Here is a 20781-nt window from a genome sequence, read left to right as displayed (position 1 = left end):
AAATATTTAGTCTCATTAGCACAAGGTCTTAAGATCTCTCACTATTACTTCCTGTCTGAAACTTGCAGTTTTTCTTTCACTTTCTAATCACTTCTCATCTTCATCAAGCAGCACAGTTCTAACTCTTTTTTTAGAATACAACTTCCAGCCATGGAGACTTACTGCTCTGCTTCTTGTTTTTCCTGTAAGATGTTTGTGCTGTCACACTCTATGTCATATTTCTCATACAGCCCCACTCTGTCACCTGCAGATCTAGCTGTGCCATCCTTAAGCCATTAGCCCGATAACTGTCCTAGTGATTTATTTATTATCCTACCAGGGCTTTGAATGCTTGTAATACCAGGGGTGTTGTTGAATACCATACAACTTAATTTTTCCATCCCTTTCTCAAGCCTCTATCACTGACATAAAGGTCTTGTGAATTCTGTCCTGGCTTCCAGTGGTACGTGCCACTCAACTGGAATCATGGGCAAGCTGATCTGCCTTCCTGAATAACAGCTGAAGCATCTCTGAAAAGGCTGCAACTCCCTTCACAGTCCATACCAGTCAGTGAACCAGGGGTTTTGAGTTTGTTTTTACTCAGCTTCTAATTTAAATATTGCTCTACAACCTTCTAGTGTTTTCACTAGGGTAACAAGTAGGTCTTGCTCTGGTTTTGTGTAAGATATAAGCTGTCTTTCCTCTTTCTTTTTTTTTTTCCTTGTCCAAAAATGTTTCCCAGTTCTTAACATACCAGTATTTCTGGAGAAGAAATAGTAAATACATAAGATAAAGTGAGTTTTGTAAAGTCTAGTCAATCTTCTCCTCATATTTAGAGGCATTTTTATATTATGAATGAAGAAATTCCTAATGCTACTGACAGTGAATTGGTACTTGAAAAAGTTCCAGTTGGAAAACTGCCAGTAGGGAGGAAAAGAAGTAGGACTGAGGTAGAGTATCTTGTGATGATTGTTTCCTGAGCCACTGAGAATATACTGTGTAGGTGTATACAAGGATTTATGAGTAATTCACATAATATGAGATGTGAACTGCTAAAAAATGGCATTTTTAAATGGCATTACTAATTCCTATACAGGCTTTTCACAGAGCTCAGTGGACACATAAAACTGGCAACTGCTGTAACCCCAGTGGCAATAGGCTCACCTGTACTGTGTTACAAGCATCATTGAGTAATACCTTCCTCCTGTTGCTACTTCAGAAAATAAGCATGTTTTAGGTTATAAAATATTGTTGCTCCCCACCCTCCCATTTTGTCACCACAGACTCAGTCCTTAAAAGGATCTGAGTTCTGACTGCTGCAACACAATGAATTCCATTATGAATTTCATCCTTTGGTATAAGAGAAAGATGAACTTATAATGTATGTATTCTACACACTGCTGAGTCAGGAAGAGAACTCCAGGATGAAAATGTGTAGAATAGAATTTTATGTTAATGGCTCAGCATGTCAGAGCTGATCAGAGACTCTATACAAATACTCTGTTACAAAGCAAAGTGAGGGTAAGGTGTAGTAATTAAATAATAGTTTCCACCAGGGTGTGTCTCTTAATTGTAACTGAAGAACTGATTTTATTTTGTTCAGTTCAAAAGCACGTCTCAAACTTCCGGTGAAAAATCTCAGAAATACCCTTTGGATCCATGTAGTACAGTTAATAAGGAAGACTTAAACAGAAGCCCATTATACTGAAATTTATTTAAATTCTTGAGCACACTATATTCATAGCATTTTAGCACTTCCCAATGAGATATTTACTATATGTTTCTATAAATTATGCATTCATTGCATAAAACTGCATTCATTTCTCTATCACGATACTATATAAATTATCACAAAAACAAATGAACCAACAAAAGATTCTTGAATACATGTAACATTGGTGAGCTGAAAATAGCAGTTATAGCTTATCTTCATGGTAAGCAGCTCTAAGTGAATCCCACTTGAATTCATTTAATTAAGAAGCTGAAAAGAAAGAAAACATGATTAAATGCTGAAAAATGCATATAAAACATAGCACCAAAATTATTCGAAAAGAATAATAAACAAGGACGTCAAAACATTAATTTGAAAAGTCATTTGACATTTGTGTAATAATCTCTTAAGTTTTTATATTCCATTTAGTAATTACTAAGCAAGCATGAAAGTTATCAAATAAAACATAAGTGATTGAAACTTAAATTTGCCTATTTAAAAAAATTAAAAACGCTCTTCAAACATCTGTTCTCTTTAATCAAGTTCTGCATCTGCTCTTATTACTTGAAGTGAGGAATCTTTCCCAGGGGATGTTTCAGGTTTATTTAAAACCATCTTCTTTTACTGCTGAAGTGGCCCCAGAGTTGGGAGAGTATAGAGCAATTGGCAAGGCTCTGTAGGGTTGCAGACTCTTAAATTCTTAGTATTTTAATAAATTAAGAAGTTTCCAATGACATTGATGTTTCTTTACACCTGGAAGGGAACTTTTTATTTCTAAAATGTAGATATATATTGTGTGTCACAGCTTTCTAAGTACTTAATCAAATCCCATAGACTAGGAAGTGGGAACCCAGAGAGACAGAGACTTGTGCAAGACTATGGACTAACTGTGCAAACACACAAGTTAGCAACTGCTAAATGGAAGTACTGCCTCTAGCTTTGCCGGGTAGGTCTTTCAACTCCTAGACATGCAGTGTGCACTAGCATACATGATGTAGGAATTTCACCTGTTTTTCCATTCATGGCATTAATTAGTTAATCATAACAAAACATAAATACCAGTGCCACAAGTTTAAAAGACTCTATCAGTATAAAGATGTTCACTGCTGCAAAAGGCTGACAAGCTCGTTGGGCAAGACATATAAAGCAAAGCAAATCAGACAGCAACTGTCTGGTGCTGGGGGGGGAAGGGATTAACAATTGGGAAAAGCAGCAAGAACTACTTCATGGAGACAAGAATTGCAGAGGACTGAAGGGGGAAGTAAGGGAATGCTGAGCACATGTGACTGAAAACCCAGGTCTAGAACAGATGTGTAAGGCCATGTATAGGAAAGGAACTGAGAGGAGAAGAGAGAGGACTAATAGTAGTGAAAAAGTTTGGAGAGAAGAGTAGGAAGGGCTGAAGATTTCTTAAGCCTAGAATTGATAGACGTAAGAGGTGTAGAGGACTCAATATGTAACAGCAAAGAAATACAAATACAGCAGTTGGATCAACATGCTACTACCACAGCTATTGATCCTTAGTTTCGGTCTATAAGGGAACTGCACCTTTAGCAGCTAAGAGACATGATATAGAATATAGACAAAAGAAACACTGAAAGTTCTAAAACAAGTGTAGGCAGAAAGCTGAAACACCTCAATTTCCATCGGAGTATGAGGACAAACTTTTTCATTTCAAGGGTGAGAGAGCAGTGGAATAGGCTATCCAGAGAGGTTGTGGAGGTTCTTTCTGTCAAAAACCTGCCTGGAAGTGATCTTGTTCAAACTGCTATAAGTGAACCTACTTTAGAAGAGTGATTAATCTCCAGGAGTCACTTCAACCCCAGCTATTCTTTGACTTTATGGAAAACTATAAAAAGCCAAAACGCCATGAAAAAACCATAGAGTACCACAAAGGAGGAGATGGGGGGTGGGCAGTTTCTAAAAAATCAAGAGTAACAAATTGGACAACATCCATTGGCATAGATCTGCAGACAGACAGAAGAAAACATGTTGCAAAACAGGGTGAAGCAGAATAGGAAAGCCTGGATAAACTGTGCCCCTCCAGACATAAAACTAGATGGGAATGGATAGAAATAGGTAAAAGTAAAAGGCATATGAGCAAAAAGAGTTGTTTTTAGTGGTGATAATCAAAGAAGGAAGGTCCTACTGGGAGAAGAGCATCCACACTGTTTGCCACAATAAGAAGCACATCCTTCCTAAGAGACCTGCTACAGGTCCAGACATCTAGAATTCAGATCTCCCATTTTTTTAAAGGATTAGAAACCAGCACTGATGTCAACACTTCCTATAGAGAAGAATATGGAGGTCTGTGGCTTTTCATGAACTCAGCATGCTGTTAGATGGTTTAGATGAATAGAGGGACTTTATACTGTGTTGCCTTCCACTTCCATGGGCAGCTTCTTTCATGAACAACATACTGTTTAGCCACATTAATTGTAGTAGTATAGAATATACTAAACGTAAAGGCTTTCTTTTGACAACTGTGTATTATTGTTTTCCTGTCTTTTAAAATAATCTTGATTTCTGCTGTTTTAAAGAAAGTAGCCAATTTTGCTGGGCACTATAAATCAAATTGTGAATGCTGTTTTGTATCAGAAGTAGGTTTACCAATTCATAAACTTGAGGTAAATAAATGTAATTGTGCATGAAATACCTAAAAAGCTGTTAGTAGTATGCGCATGTTTATTAATAAATTTAATTTCATATGTCTGTAAATACTACTTGTTCTATGTAATAATATTTTTTCCGCCATATTTCCAAGAAATAACTATTCTATTTTAGTCACTTGCATTTAATTACAACTTTAGTATTATACAGGATTTCTTTACTGAAACTAATTTAATTACAACACAGATGTGTATACAGTGAATATAAGGATTTTTCAAGCTCTGGGGCATCTTACAATTTGTGTGTCCTGTTGCATTGACTGTCCTTCCCCACGCAATAAATGAATACTTTATGTCTGACTTAACATTTATGGGGTTTTGATGAAAATAAGGCATCTCTTATTTATCATGCTTTGCACAGTTTAGTTCATTTTATCTGCTAGCCAATAAAGAATATGTATTTTCTATTCCATCAATACATAGGTCAGAAGGCTGATTATTTTTTATGGTTTAACTAAAAAAATTCACATTACTCTTGTAAATAATACTGAAATATAATGGCTATGAAGGATAATTGGATAATGAAATATTCAACTGCAAGGCAGGTTCTAAAAAAATTCAAAATATAATTAATGAAAAATTATGAAAACATAGAATTTTAAGGTGTTTATTTCATTTAAATTGAGATTAAAACAACTAATGATAAAATGTAGGCTTGAAAGATCAATTTAAAGTGTAAAGAGTAATGAAATGGTGGTAGAAGTTTCACTCAGAAAACAAAGCAGAAAAAACAATCTAGGGCAGTTAGGTTGCAGCCAAAGCTAAAAAATGAAAAAAACAAGAAATGTTTTTAATACTATTAAGGCATGGATGAAACTTTTCTCTGCATCCTCTTGAAGCAGTGTAACAAATATTTACATGCCTAAAATTCCCAATAATACAATACTGTGCTTATGAACTGGTATCTTCTGTTCTTAGCATGCTCCTTCTTTTTCATATTCTGTATGCTTTTTGGGCTGGAACTGCCTATGGTGTGGTTTCCAGAGAGCCAAGCTCTTTCCTAACTTGCAAAGTCAACTCAGACTTCACGATTTTGGCATATAGTGAAGAACAGTCTCTGTGTCACTCCCATGTGTATGAGATGACAGATGAAATTCTGTATTGTTATAATTACATTTTATTGCTCAGTCACTGAGTATATCTGATATTTAATATATCATTTATTCACTTTAAATAATAGTGTGAGAAGGCTTCCTAAAAACATTGTCCAAGATATATCAACACACTTGTTATATCCAGAAAGAATTATAAAGAGAAAATGCTCAAGAGTATAAAATAAAATTATTACATAATCTTTCAACAGTTAATGATATCAATTAAAGTGAAAGGTTTAGCAAAATGAAAAATTTCATCTCGTCCCCATAAAAAGGTAGATTAATACAGCCATGAAAAATTCCTGCCATGGCTAAAATGGGCCTAGCAGAAAGATTTGCTGCATGTGAGCTCATCTGTGATGATTGTACTTGCTTAGTGAGTAACCTTCATGATGACCCCCCCACTTTGAATCACCTTTCCCATTTCAAAGCTATACTATGTAAGAGTATTTTACCAGCATATTAATGAAACAATTTTTGCCCAACATTAGCCTTCAAGAAGAAAATCTTGTGAAAGAAAGAATCAAATCAGAAATGGGAATGTCTGAAGTGGATCGAAAAGTCTTTCAAAATTACTGTCCCTTCCTATATACATGCCCTCTAAAGAGCACCTTATAGACCCCATTAGAAAAATAAATAATGTTTTTTTTTCCAGTTTTTGACTGTTTATGTATACCCAGCTCTGTTTTCAGTTATCTTCGCTACCTGGAGGTCACTGCAGAAAAGAGGATGCACAGCAGATTGTGTTATTGTTTCACTTCTTACCAATGCATGATATTTCACAAAGAACTGACTTGGCTGTTCAATGCCAGGGAATGAAAACAATTTAGGACATTGGAATTTTTTTCTTTTTTAAGTAGGCTAGGGAAGTTGATGCTTGAGGTCATGCATCTAGCATTAAAGCAATTTCAGTTTTCTTTAACTGTTGCTTTAGGCAGGCCAACATAATGTCACTTTTCCCCTCACAGATCATTAGTATGCATTGTTGTTAGTATTGTTAAAGGCAAAGCTTTACTAGCCTGAGGACAATTCATCACATAAAGACTGAGAGTTTCAAGGTGAAATCTACAACCAGTGAAAGGAAAAGGATAGACATATTTCACATCTTAAGATATATCTGCATTGGGATCAATTGATGAGGTGTGGAAATGGAACTTCTTGGAAGATCTTAAGGAATTCAGACAAAAAGATTAATGGATTTTAGCACATAAGACTGAAGTTAAAATGCAAGATACTAAATTAAAAGAGGAAAGAAAAAATAAGAGTTTATATACTTGGTCCGCCTCAGTGTATTGTATATTCATTAAAATCCTTAAGAACTATTCACAAGAAACAAAGAGGCTTCTCTAAAAAATGCTGCGGGATTGTGAAGATGACACATTGTGACTACTGAAGTGTCAAATAATCAACAGTGTTTATTTAAAATAACAGCAAATTGGGTCAGAGCTACCCAAGAGACCAACAGAAACATGAACGATTTAGCACTGGAAAGGACCTGATAAATAAATTACACATTTACATTTTAAATGAGTAAATGAAATTTGATAATAGCAGAGCAAAAGGATCAGCTCCAGTGATGGTTTCCAATACTAGAGGATTGTGAGGATTTAAGATTGAATGATTAATTTATTACCATGAAAACTTGGAACCATCCAGGACAGACCAACTAAGCCCAAAAGATCTTGCTTAATCATGAAGAAGCAGTAACAGTATTTAAAAAACCCCAAGAAAACTGCATCACATTTACCCAGCTATTAAATGTTTCCTATGAGTTTAGGCATAAATGCTGTTAATTTCTTTATGAATTTACTTGATTTATAAGTTGTGGTATTGAGTCTAATTAGCTCCTTAAGACAGAATTTGGTTTATGGATCTAGTAATTTCTTCACAGTAACAACATGATATGGCACTACTTTATTTTATCAGGATTGTGATGAATTATCCTTTTTCATTGTCCTGAATTTATTTATTTTTTAACCAGCTTTAGCATACTAGCAGCTACACTTTTAATATGTATCACCTATCAAATGAATAAGCTTTTAATACAATGCTGCTCCCTAGCCCCAAATCTTGCTCTCCTTTATTCTTAGCTTGGATAATAAAAGAGAAGTATGAAATCTACATAGGCTCCAACTTCTGCTAGACACTCCCATTAAAAGACATCTGGTATTTCAATAAATTCTAGATTAATTGTGGGGAGAATAAAATTTAAAACTCTACTCCACCTAGCATTTACAGCAAACAGATTAGCAAGACAAGAGGGAAAAGCCCTACATTATTTAAATTAAGATTCTCAAAGTTTATAATACCTGATAGTACAAGATGTATTCAGTGACTAAGTTTGCACTAACACCAATGGTATGGTGTTGGCAGGCAAACTCACAGAGCACACTAATGCTCACAACGCTGCTCAGCACCAGACATCCAAGGTATCAGGCAGCAGCCAAAATCCCCTATTGCAAACATTCACAAAAGCAATGCAAAGTCTGGCACAGATATAGAAGCATGATGTTAATAGGTGGTATGAACATTCCTAATGTGAACTAAAAATGAAACTAGTAGAATTGTCAGGCTCTCTTTAGTAACTAATAAACTGCATGGCACACTTAGGAAAACTGGATCCTGCCTTTCATCCCAACTCAGTCAAGCTAGAAGTAATCTCCAGAGAGGATGGTGAGAAGCAGGACAGTCTATCCCAAATGTCTATTAATTTCATACTGATGAAATTTTGCAGTATGATGCTACCGAGTCCTTTACAGAACTCTTTCCTTAGCAGAAATTACTAAAAAGCAGGAGCAAACCTTGTGCACATATTGCAACAGAAAGAGTTTCCTTGTCTTCAGTATGGTGTTATTAAATAATAAAACTAATCTGAAGAAACCTAAATGTCAATTAAATAGCGTAAAGAGACCAAGCTCTGTAAAAATTCAAATAGTTCTGAAGTCTTAGAGCACAAACTAACAGAAAAATTGTAAGGTTATAGCTGAAATGTTACTGAAGTCTTAGAGCAAAAACTAACAGAAAAATTGTAAGGTTATAGCTGAAATGTTACATCTAAGTTGGCTTTGCAAGGCTGAATCCTTTTTAGTGGAATTTAACAAAAAATACAAAACTGGCTGTTGTACTAATCATGTGGCCGAATCAGAGAAATCTACTTTTTCACTTGTCAGAAAAACTGCAGCTGTTTAACTGACAGGTATATGTATAAGTTAGAAAAACTATAATCCTTTCTCTCCTGCATGGTGCGACTGACAAAAGAAAAGGGTACTTTTAGTGAAGTCAAATCTTAGCAGCATACAGTGCTTTGTTTTTTGTGCTCTGTCTTATGTACATCTTAGTTATACAAAAATAAATATCTAATAAAGCCTTACAAACCAAAGCATGTTTTTTTTCTGCATTTTTCAGGGGGCCGCTGCGTATGTCACACATCTGTGCTCAAACCCTTTTAACTGGTCTGCTTTAACAGTTGCACTCCAGCCCTTTTTGGGTTGTTTAAATTAATCACCAGTCTTCCTGCTTCTACCACCTTCCATTGACTTCAGTGGTAAAGATTAAAGATTGTTTAGCTGAAAGCAATTCTTAAACTTCTACAGAGCTATTACAGTCTATAGGATGAGAATTTAAAGACAGATTACCTGTATGGGTAGCCATGGTATTTGGAGCGAAATATTGACAGCAGGAAGCTGAAGAAAAAGACCACAAGACCAAGGCCTACCAGACATATTACTGGAAAGAAAATAACTTTGTTTATTAGCACATAAAAGATTTAAAACTGCAATCTCTACAAACAATATTATTTATGTCAATCATTTATAGAGAATTCTGACACAGTTAAATACAAAATGTTACTGCCTTGACTACTGAAGCCCACTATCTTCTGACAGGATTTCAAACAGATATGGAAATAACATTTATGGTTATTAGGAAAAAATAACCTGTCAGGGCAAATGTATTTTCAAGAAAAAAGCAGAAATTTGAAAGTCAAATGTATGTGGATGCAATCACTTTACTGCTGATAATGGATTTAATAGCCCATTAAATTATACATATCAAATAATGTCATTTCAGGTATTTGCTTGTTGTTTTTGGAAAAAAAAATTCCATTTAGAAAAATGCCCCTTGACTAATGGAATCATGTTGTCTCTAGCCAACCGTCTATGGCTGAAGTAGTAGTAAAGGCAGCTTAGTAACTACTATATCAAGTTAATAATTGCTAAAAATGTCACTGTTCTAAGTTCCAAGGCTGGCAGCCAAATTACTTTTTACTCTTAGCTCACTAGCAATATAAATCTTCAGGTTCTGAAGATGATAACAATGATGCAGATCTTCTGATACCGTCCAGGTGAAAGTGCTTTGCATCTTTTCAGATAAAGAATGAACTAACAAAGTAAATGCTTAAATTAACAAACAAAATTTGGAACATCTGTTGGCATCCTGTGCACTAATAGCATAAAACCTTCTTGATTGTGATAGCCCACTCTACTGCAAGTAATTTTTTTAAAAAGGGGCACATGTTCCAAACTGAGATGCAGCTCATCTACATTAGATAACATTTTGATTCTAGTGAGCTACTTTGATTTTAAAAATTCCTCTTCTTATACTATTCCTGCTTCAGCCAACTCTTTGCTATTTAATTGCAATATTCATGCTTCAAAAGTGCGCTGCCTTTGAGTGAAGGATGAGAAAACATGAAGCCAAGGAAACGGACAATGATGCATTTTTTCATTAAAACTGACCATGTGGAAAGTGACACATGTCAACTGGAATATAAAATTTCTACAGTTATTTTGAGAAAACTAGCCAGGTACAAACCTAATAAACATACTTCATTATAAAGAAATCACCACTCACAAATATGATTTACAAGCATGGATGAATAAACTGGAAGCATGAACAGTGCAAAGCAGATACACAAAAAACATTCACATAATGGCCACAAAGAGCCTGAGTTTTTACTGCAGTCCACTGATATTTCACTGTGCCTGTGTTCACAGGCCCAGATCTTCAATCATATTCCAGTTAAACTTATGGCACTGTATCCTTTTGATACCTTATGAAGGCTGTCCTAGAACAGAGTAGACAGAGCTAAAGAATAAAATAGGTGTTAAAGGCCTCAATGATTAAACCTTGGGCAGCACAAGAGCCCAGCCAGGGCTACACCCAAGATAAACCAAAATGGTACAGAATGGGCGATTGGTCACAAGGTCTCATAGTTTTATAAGTCCTGGTACGTTTGCATATTGGAGTTAATGGTCCAATTATAGCTTTAGGTTATGAAGTCCCATCCTTCCTGTTTTTCTCTCTTCGTTCCACTGTTGTTTATGCTCTTGGACCTGAAATTTGGATAAGTTGTCCTTGTTCCCAAGCTAGAAAAGGAATTGTTTTGTCTACCTACTCTGTGAAGAGAGCTCACCATCCCTTTATATGAAGCTCAGAACTACACACTAAAGCAGTACAGAATCTGAAAAATATAAAAGCAAAAAACCTAAGGCATCACTTTGACACCACTGTTATAGCTAGCTGCTATAGAAGATATTCAGAATTAATGACACATCTACAGCTTGCTGAAGGAGACCTTCAAATCACTATAGAGATATCTCTAGTTATTCACCCAGTTATCATGAAGAGTTCTAGAATCCTTTTAAAGAAAATGGTTGGCCAGCTCTATCTGCAATACTGTGTATTACAGGGAACCTAAAGAACTGGCCTCAAAAGAAAGAGGAGGCAGTGTAGGAATTCTGATATCTTCCAAAGACCTTCAATGGCTTGTATGAGAAAAATAAGGGTATATAAAAGGTGCAAAGGCAGATGGGCATCTTTGTTTCAACCCATGTCATACTCATTAAAACCTTGTTTGACATAACAGTGAGGAATTTTGATTCTGGATAAAACACTTTCATATTGTGTGTTTATGTGATTCATTGAGAAAAAAAATCTCACAAATATTCTGAGTACCAACTAAATTCAGAAAAACATTAAAAATTGCACTTCAAGCTAAATATCTTTAGACATTTCAGATTAGGTATGTTCTGTATTAAACCTACTGTTGGGCTTCCACCTTCCTCTGGAGACTTGATACTGGCAAGAGTACCAAATAAAATAATTTTCACACTCTTTTGGATGTTGCCATCTTAAAACAACATTTTGAAACTCTTGTTTTTTAATACCACCGACTTCTGATATAATTCAAGAGCCAAAAAGCATTTATGCAATGTAGTAGAGATACTGTGTCAAGCTGTACCTTGGCTGAAAATGCTTAAAGCAATTTTTTACTGTTACTATTTCATGTGAATGTAGTTTTATCAACAGAATTTTTATGCTTTCCTCTTTTCCAAACAACTAAAGGTAAACATTGGTTTAAGTAGAGACTGTCTGAAAACTTAATCAGATATTCACTTGTAATTTCACAGCGTCTTCTAATTGTCCAAGCATTACTTTAGCTATAAAGTACAACTTACTTCTCCTTTTTCCAACATCTCCTTTGGAGGTAGCAGCTTCATTCAGGAGTACCATTCCCATGGTGATAGCAGCATCTGAATTGCCATTGTCAAGGAAAGCAGCAGATGTGTGGATACCTCAGAAAGCCACAAAGGTACATCTATGAACTACAGCTCTCAAGTTCATAAAATGAAAGAAGGTATTCATATATAACAAATGCATATCGCAATCTGTACTGTACTGATACATTCACCTGTGGCAAAAATGTGCAGGAATTTCTTTGTGCATTCTGGATTTTAAAAAAATCAAAGAAGGAGAAGTCATCAAGTAGGACACAAATTTTGGACAGTTATGGAAATATCCATTCCCCAATATTTTAAAATATTCTGTATATTGTAGCAGAAGATTTTTAAAAAGCAAAAACTGTAAGATCCAGAAATCATTCACTGCAATTGCACAAAATTCACTGTTTATTTGACACAGAGTGAAGCAGTTGGACTGGTTTATCTTCCTCTGCATTTAGATAAGACATTAACTCCCTCTTTAGTGTCATATTGCTTAACAGTTTAGCAGAGAAACATCTCAGAGGCAAAGTCCTCAGTCACTTTCAGTGTTTTGTTGTCTCATTATGACTGTTACAAACGTGAACAAGTACATAACAATAAAACAATTTCACTAATCTAGCAAGCTCTTAAGCCATTCTCCTGATTGTTTATTTGAAACCATATCAACAAAAAGGAACAGTTACTACTGTGCATAACATCTGTTCTGAAGCAGAGGCAAGCCTGAATGCTACTCTGAAGCAGGTGTGAATCATGAGAAGCATAGGTCACAACAGCAGCAAACACAAACTTCAACACACTTTTACAGATGGTCAAATAAGGTTCCAGGTTTCAACATTACTTAACCGAGGGCATGATGACTACAGACTTCAAGAATAAGATGTTATTATTTATGCACACCATTCAAGAAGATACTTCAAATGTGCTAGATCCATAAGTAATACCTGCCTCTCATAACATTACACTTGCACTAATCATAATATATTAATATTTTTCATTTTAGGAATGTTCAAAATTAGACCAAAATGTTCAAAGGCATCTGAAATTTTCATTGTAAAATTTTAATTAAGCTGAGCTTGAGCAAAAGGATTTAGAACTGTCAATGCTAACACAATCACACTTCCTAAGAGATGAGCAGCCTGATTCAGGTTTGACTTCCAAATTTTATACACACAAACTGAGAAAAGTCAAATGAAGAATAACAAGATTTTTAGAAGTATACATCAATGGTGAAAGATGGCAGAAGCAAATAGGCAACATAGAGGAAATATAATTTTTACATCACCTCTTTGATGCAGACATCTTCCTACAGTCCTAAGTTAAGCTCCAATTAAAATCATGCTAGTAACTCAAATTAAATTCCTCACACATGTACAAGCTGCAAGACACAGAGCTAGTCTGTGAATAATTGGTTACATTCAAGTCTTCCAAAAGCTTATGACTGCACTTGAAAAAATACTAAAAAAAAAAAAAAAAAAAGGCAAAATACTGTGAAAAAAAATAATCTTGGAATCCGTGATACAAAAATTGCTTTCTAAAAGTTTTACCTGTTAAGATTCAGATACATGAGCACATGAGACTGGGAATCTCCTGTTCTACTGCTATGCTCTCCGTAGGGAAAAAGAATTGGGGAGAATGTAATGAGAATAATTCAGTTCTTCATTTTTCAATGTTACAAAACCATAAAGATTAATTAATTGAGGCAGTTGTCACAAAAAGGGCTGAGAAAAAATATTCCATATGTATTTCTACCCTATTAAAGAAAAGCCCCTAAGGCAGCATTACCTAATAACTTTATTTTATCAATTCCTCACTTAGATTTTAGTAGTGTTTTTCTCCTGAGTTTAACAGTCAAGGGAAAAAAAACTCATAGTCCCAAGATGTAAAGGTAACTCACCAGGTCCTCTTGGGAAAGTGCTACTTTTTGCAAAGGTTTTGAAATGCATTGTAAATGTTTTTGTGGTTTTTATTTTTTTCCTTGATTATCTCATGCAGTACCAGTACATAGTGTGGTTCTTTGCTATTTCTCTTACCTGACTGCTTCTGAGAAACAAACCAACCAACCACACACTAAAAAGCCATTTGGGAGACCTCTCTTCTGTAACAAAGTTCTTATTTTCTTAGCAGACCATGAGTTTGATTCACTTTTCTTATCATCAGCAACAACAATCTCACCAAAGTAAGTTGTTTGCTCTGCAACTGAGAACTATAGATCTGTAACCACATGAATTGTGCTGGGGAATTCTTCCCCTCTCTTTTGGAGCTTCACATCATTACCCCTAAAGCTTCCCTAACGCTGTCACTATTTTTGCTTCAGTTGTTGCTTTCTAACCTTAATCAACATTGCTGAGCTTTCAGCCTCATTGGCTGCCTTTTACCTTCAATGACATCAGCTTCACAGCCACACTATAACACTGTGCACGCTACTTGCCTCAGCTCTCTGTTGCTAAAATAAAAATTCAACCTGAGTTGTCATTTTGATACAGAGAATATATAGCTTGTTACTATTTTTCACTCATTTCTAACATTCTATCTTATGCCTTCACAATCCTTGATATTATACAACACAAAGCAGCAGTCCCAGCTCTGAAAATAATCTTTTACAGTATCACAATTCTCTAATAGTGCAGAATGTAAGATGCATCAAAAGATGTACTTATTTTCCAATTCCTCTTTATCTGCCTCACTATGCATTATGAAACTATTTTGAAAAGATGAGGGGAATGTGGCACTCAGATAAGCCATAGAAAGCAAATGTTTCTTATGAATTTATTCCTCTATTGATATTTTTTGTGTAAATCCTGTTATATACCTTCCCAAATTATTACACTTTTACATATGAAACTTCTGCTTTTCCTTTTCCCAGCTGATAGGTTTTCATAAAAATTGAAAACATATTATTTACATAGGGTTTTTGAAAAGGTTTTGAATTTTGATAGAGAAAGAACAACAGATTTAAAGCACGATGAAAAAGGCAGTAATAATCACAATTTATAAGCTTACACAGAAAATGGTCAGTAGTAACAGAATAAAATATTGAGCCCTGAAAAAGTCAATATGAGTTATCAGAAATAGGGAAAAAAACAGACCACTAAATCCAAAACAAAACAAAACAAAAAATACTGGATCAATAAAATCAAAATTATAGATATCCTACAAAATAAAACTAATTGTTAGTAAATTTTGGATACTTATTATTATTAACATACTTTAATAGAAAATTTAATCACAGAATGCCCAAAAGGAAGAAAACCTGATCATTCCAAAGTTTATGATTGTAATACATAATTTATATCTTTATATCACAAATTTATTTGTAATTAGCAGTAAGTGAGGAATGAAAGAAAGAGAGAAAATAGCCTGACTAGCATTTTGTTACTTTTGTGAAAAAAGTTTGGTGGTCTCATTCATATTCAGTTGTTTTTTTGCCAAGGGTGCAAAATCTGGCATTAGCATTACAAACATAGAAAGAAACAAGTACCTTTTAAAATGCAGATCATGCAGTTGCTTAATAACACATGAGCAAGAAAAACTAGAGAACAAAATATTCATCCACTTGAGCCTGTGCTCAGTTTACTGTTACCTAAAATGGGGATAGATTATCATTCAATCTTTAAAAATTGATGGTTCAATTTAGCAGACATGGAACAAATAAAAGCACATACTTTTTTTCAAGGAGTAATACGATCAACAGAAATATCTACAGAGGTTTTGTCTTCTCTCTCTTTTTTCCTTTTGTTCAATTTTCTTTTTTTTTTCTTTTGATTTTATTTTTTGTTTGCTTTGCTTTTTGCTGGGAGTGATGATTAGAACATGAGAAATTCTTCGCTCGCCCCTTACAAGAGGGCATATTATGCTGATAGAGATATTTACTTTTTCTTACTGAGACTTAAACTTCTGTGTTAGAGATGCCAACTTCCCTATGTTTCATCTCACTTAAGAAGGATGATTTCTAAATCAGAAGTTGAAAAAGTGGAGAACAGTCTAAAAATTTTCTGAATATGGATTATGGATGAATACACAGTCAAGCTCTATTTAAGTATTTTTTAATGGCCTGAAATCCAGTAGTAATGATACTAACAACAACACTAAACATTCTTGCTGTTTAAAACCTTCTGGCTTCAGCTTAACTGAATGGTTCTTCAATAATTTTAGGAAGTATCCCAGAAGTCTTGGCACTCACAGAATTCTACTCAGCTCCTTGAAATATGCATGTTACAACAGTGAAGTAGCTCAAAGTTTGCATTTCTACCATTGTAATTCCAACTATACTATACCACTTTCCTTTTTCATGCTTTTTCATCATTTTAACAGAGCAGAGAATAGGTTTCACACTAATATAGAATGTCCTATAGTGAAGAACTTTATTATTAATTTGATTAATTTCAGCTTCAATTTATGAAACTGTCACTCTAATCCACAGACAGTCTGAAAGAACCATTGCTCTTGTGGTGCTTTTAGACATCTGAGAATGGAAAGGCCATATAACAGCATCAGAAGAAGAAAAAGACTCTGGAATCTGTTTTAATTCAGCTGCAAAATGGAGCATAGAGATACCTGATTAATTTTGTGTTAAATCACTAACCAAACATTCAGAGTTTTTCAGCCTGATTTACATCCTAATTATTCACATTTAGGATCAGCTAAAACTAACATTGGGGAAATGATTTTTATATTTATTATTTATGACCTTTTTGGTTGAATAGATTACATCTAATGAAACTTCCTGTCCCTCTTGCAAATTTCTATAGTGTGGTTTGCCCCATAATATCTTTTTCTAGCTTTAGTTATATTTTCTAAACCATTTAGTTAAATTTTCAAATATGTATTTCAAATAAATATGCAAATCACAAAAGTATAAACACCTCTAGAACACGTAGATGTATAACAGTACTTTACTTTCATTCATGTTAAGCATACCAGAGAAACAAATAAATGAGGGAATTTCTTAACAGTTTAATTTAACTTTTAAACGCAGACACATTTCCTAAAACAAACTTCATTTGACCTATTTTTAAGTATTGATGAGGCTATATAATTTTCTCTCAGTATTCTAACACTATTACAAACTACCTTATCTACCTTATTTTCAAGCACTTTATTTCAAACACTAGACCTATGATGTCTCATCTGTTTGTTAGCACACACTTGATTATTGCACACAGGCACAGTCTCTCTTGCTTTCTCTAAAAACCTATAAATATTTTTGAGAATATCACAATTTTTTTTCCTTACTATAAGTCATCATCAGTGTGAGTCTAGGCTGTTGTTTTACTCTCCAACATTGCTAGGATCTAGGCAATATAATTTATTTCTTAGCTGAATGCACTTGAGGACTACTCCATTTAGTAAAAGATATCTGTGGATCCAAAAAGTAAAACATTAAACTTTGGACTAGTTTTCTGCATCTTTTATCAAGCTAATATGTTTCTTAACCACTAAAATAATTAACTGAAGCCTAAACAAACCCTTAAAAATGTCTTCAGCCCATGGTCAGTGAATGCCTCTTGTTGTGTGGACTAGTAGTCAGCTGTTTGTGAAAGGCAAATAAAAATGGGCCAATTGCCAGAGGAGCTGACAGCTAGATCAGCTTTGCAGAGGTCTGCACTTGCATTGGAAAATTTTAACCAGAAACTGAAAACTGTTGAAAATCACTGAAATTCAGAGTTGGTAAATTCATACAGACGACACACACCATATGTGAAGGTAGTTCACCAATTCCAGAGTACTGCCATTAGCTGATGAAAGATTATGAATTATGCTTCATGTTGTGTTAAAAATGCCCAACTGTAAATTTAAGATCTCTGCATATCTCTCTCCCATTTAAGGATCCTTAATGTCTTTTCTAAAGGGTCATATTATGAATTGCTTTAAGGCCAAGTGTTGCGCTGCGAGCAGTAGGAGACTTTGTTAACATAAAACTGTCTTGATTTTTCTAGCTATCATCTCCTTATGCTTCACTCCATTTAGGAGGAATCAGACAGCTTCCAGAAGAATCAGAATAAGTTACAAGGTTAACAAGCAGTACTGGCAGCTAATGCAATTAAATAACAGAAAATGTACAGGATGTTCTGCTGCTTTGGATGTTGATTTCCAAAGTTAATTAGGAAGCATGCTTAAATATGCTATAATGTTTTGGTTTTAGTCCTAACTTTATCCACCGTGGTCTTCTTTCTTTTTTATCCTTAAGATCAAGAATACAATAATCTTGTCTCACTGCTTTATTTACCATCCTTATTCACTTTACCATATAATCTCTGAGGAACACACAACTAGTTGTGCATGTTGATGCAAAAGTGACAGAATCTTACTGCTGAGAGCTAAGTGAATATTGTTCTACTAACTTATAACTCAAAATTTCAGATTCTTATGCTCAGTGACTCTGATATACAGAAAGTCATCTCTTTACATTCATCTTATGGAAAAGTTTCCTCACACCACAGAGGCACTTAATACACTTAATTTAAATTCTCTCTGTAGGACAGGAAATATTGTCTCTTTCATAATAGGTGTCATTTTAATGCTACCAAAAAGCTTTGTCCTTTTCCCTTTCAATCAGTATCTCATATCCACCTACACAGGTGTCCCATTAAACTTTGCCTTGGGAATTCAAATTAGGAAACTGAAAAAATATTTCCATTTTTACTTAGGTGCATGTATTTAATCAGCATCAATGCAAAGTTTAATAGTAATAACGAGAAAACATACCAGGTTAATCATAACTGCAAATTCCTATAATAATGGGTTTTGGTTAATATATCTCTTGTATAGGAGCTATAGTATATAAATATGTTATATAAGTAAATAAGGAAATTTTTTAATAACTGAAACTCTTTTGATAATTAAAATATTTACTTTTAAATTTACTCATTAAAGTAGGGATCCACTGTACTACAAAAGGGGAAAAAACTATGACATATTACATTCAAAACAGTTTTATTTCTCTGGGGAATGACATAAAAACTTGATGAAAATTCATTAGAAATACTGAATGGTGTCTACAAAAAGGAGGAATAAAAGAATTTAAGAAATCTTTTAACTTCAACACAACTTATCAAAAATTATTACTCCTTATCTTTCTTGCTGTATCTTGACACCCAGAGCAATATTTACAGCTGCACATTCAATGCCTTTTTGGATATAACAGCCATATCCACTATCTGTATTCAACTCTAGTTAATTACAAGAGTAATACTGATTGGGCAGTCTACTGCATGTCATTTCTCTTAGGCAATGACAGCTCTTCATTCCAAAGTTATCTCTCTTTTGCCTTTATGTCTTCTTAATAACTCTAGCAACAGTACTTCAATACCCTTGTCTTTAGTTTCTCTTTCTTGTCTCTCCAAGAATGTCAACCTACTCAGCATTTAAAAAAATTTTATTAGTACCCAATCATTTCTGCTCACTCCTCTTATCTATGACCCAATTTCTGTCAGAAGAGGGCTGCAAGAATAGACACCACAAGCCTGGAACATCTTCTGCATGGGGAAAGAGAATTTTTCAACTTGGAAATAAGAAAAAAGAAGTATCTTTGGTGAACTCTATAAAGCTCCAAATAGAAGAGGAAAAAAGAGAGAGAATGGACTGCTTCCCATGACTTATATACTAAAGTTACACAATATATTTATTGTGCAAATATTAGGCAAAAAAAATCCTAAAGGAATAAATTCTGCATACTACATGAAGTTTACACTGAAAATTCATTTCTATAGAATATTATCCCATAATTAATTCAAAAAAGGATTAAAAAGAACTAAGAATTTATTAATTGATTACTAGAATCTATAACATTCTTTATAGTCAATCTGGCTCAAAATATGCCTGAATAATTTATTCCGTTTGTTTATTTTGTTTTGCACAATTTTTCTCTATGTTCTTAAAAGTAATTGCTGCACTAATACATGTGGATGCAAACTAATGATAACTTGAGAAGATGATAAACTTTATTGCTGAATCAGAATCTGTTTAGATATGTGCTGTTTTTGCATGGTAGAACTGGATATTGAGCACACAATTACACTGCCTTACCAGGACTGTGACTGTGAACTAAGTTACTGCTCTCTGTAAACTGTGTAGTCCTAGGGTCCTTACAGATACGCAAACTCTTCAAGAGCAAAACCCTGAATAACAGACTGCACAATGCCTAGCATGTTCACAGCTCCATATACATCACTGCTTTTATAAAATTTATCAAAACAAAATTCACTTTGAAAAAATCTATTCCATGCTCTTAAAGTTTTCTTTGTGGCATCTGCCATATTTATTCTACAGCAGTTATACTTCTATTTATGTAATGACTTTTTGATAAATTTTCTACTTCATCAGAAAGTCTCTATACAGAAATAATTCTACAACCCCTTCCAAAGCATTACGTGTGTGAATTGAGTCTAGTTGCTTGAAGCACTGATTATCAAGATGATGTGGGGATACATATTACATAAAACTTCTCAATTGCATATAATCACAAGGATTTCTTGTTTCTGGGGAGGATGTAAAAATTGGCCAATTTCAAAGAAAACTGAAAGCAGATAGAAAAGACCAGCATATTTTTATGGATATAATCTCAAATTAAATTTATACCTAACTCTTTTTCCATATTACTTTTTTTTTCTGGAAATAATGATAGAAATATTTTCTTTTTAAAATTTTTTTTAAACTGTCAATTTATGGTGAACAATGATGTATAATGTGGCATGAATAAAAGCAAAACTTGGCTTTTGTTTTATTCCTAGGCAATAAAAAGCTAAAACATAAAGGATCACATACTTTTATTCCATAGAGTGTTCTCTTCATTTTTTAATGAAAGCTTCACTAAAGCTCTTCCACCA

General features: G+C 34.2%; 1 protein-coding gene across 1 annotated transcript in view; it reads right to left on the bottom strand.

Moving 5' to 3' along the window:
* Positions 1-1642: 1642 nt before the first annotated feature.
* TUSC3 (tumor suppressor candidate 3) overlaps positions 1643-20781 on the bottom strand; it is a 105159-nt gene continuing 86020 nt past the window's right edge. Inside the window, exons 8-10 of the mRNA XM_059470462.1 lie at positions 11912-11986; positions 9089-9179; positions 1643-1960 (exon numbers count right to left, since the gene is read on the bottom strand). Of these exons, the coding sequence (XP_059326445.1) occupies positions 1945-1960; positions 9089-9179; positions 11912-11986 (182 nt within the window). The 3' untranslated portion in view covers positions 1643-1944. The remainder of the gene's footprint in view (positions 1961-9088; positions 9180-11911; positions 11987-20781) is intronic.

This window comes from Ammospiza nelsoni, chromosome 4, assembly GCF_027579445.1.
Source record: "Ammospiza nelsoni isolate bAmmNel1 chromosome 4, bAmmNel1.pri, whole genome shotgun sequence".
Lineage (NCBI taxonomy): Eukaryota > Metazoa > Chordata > Aves > Passeriformes > Passerellidae > Ammospiza > Ammospiza nelsoni.
This window is presented reverse-complemented; position numbering and strand designations above follow the sequence as displayed.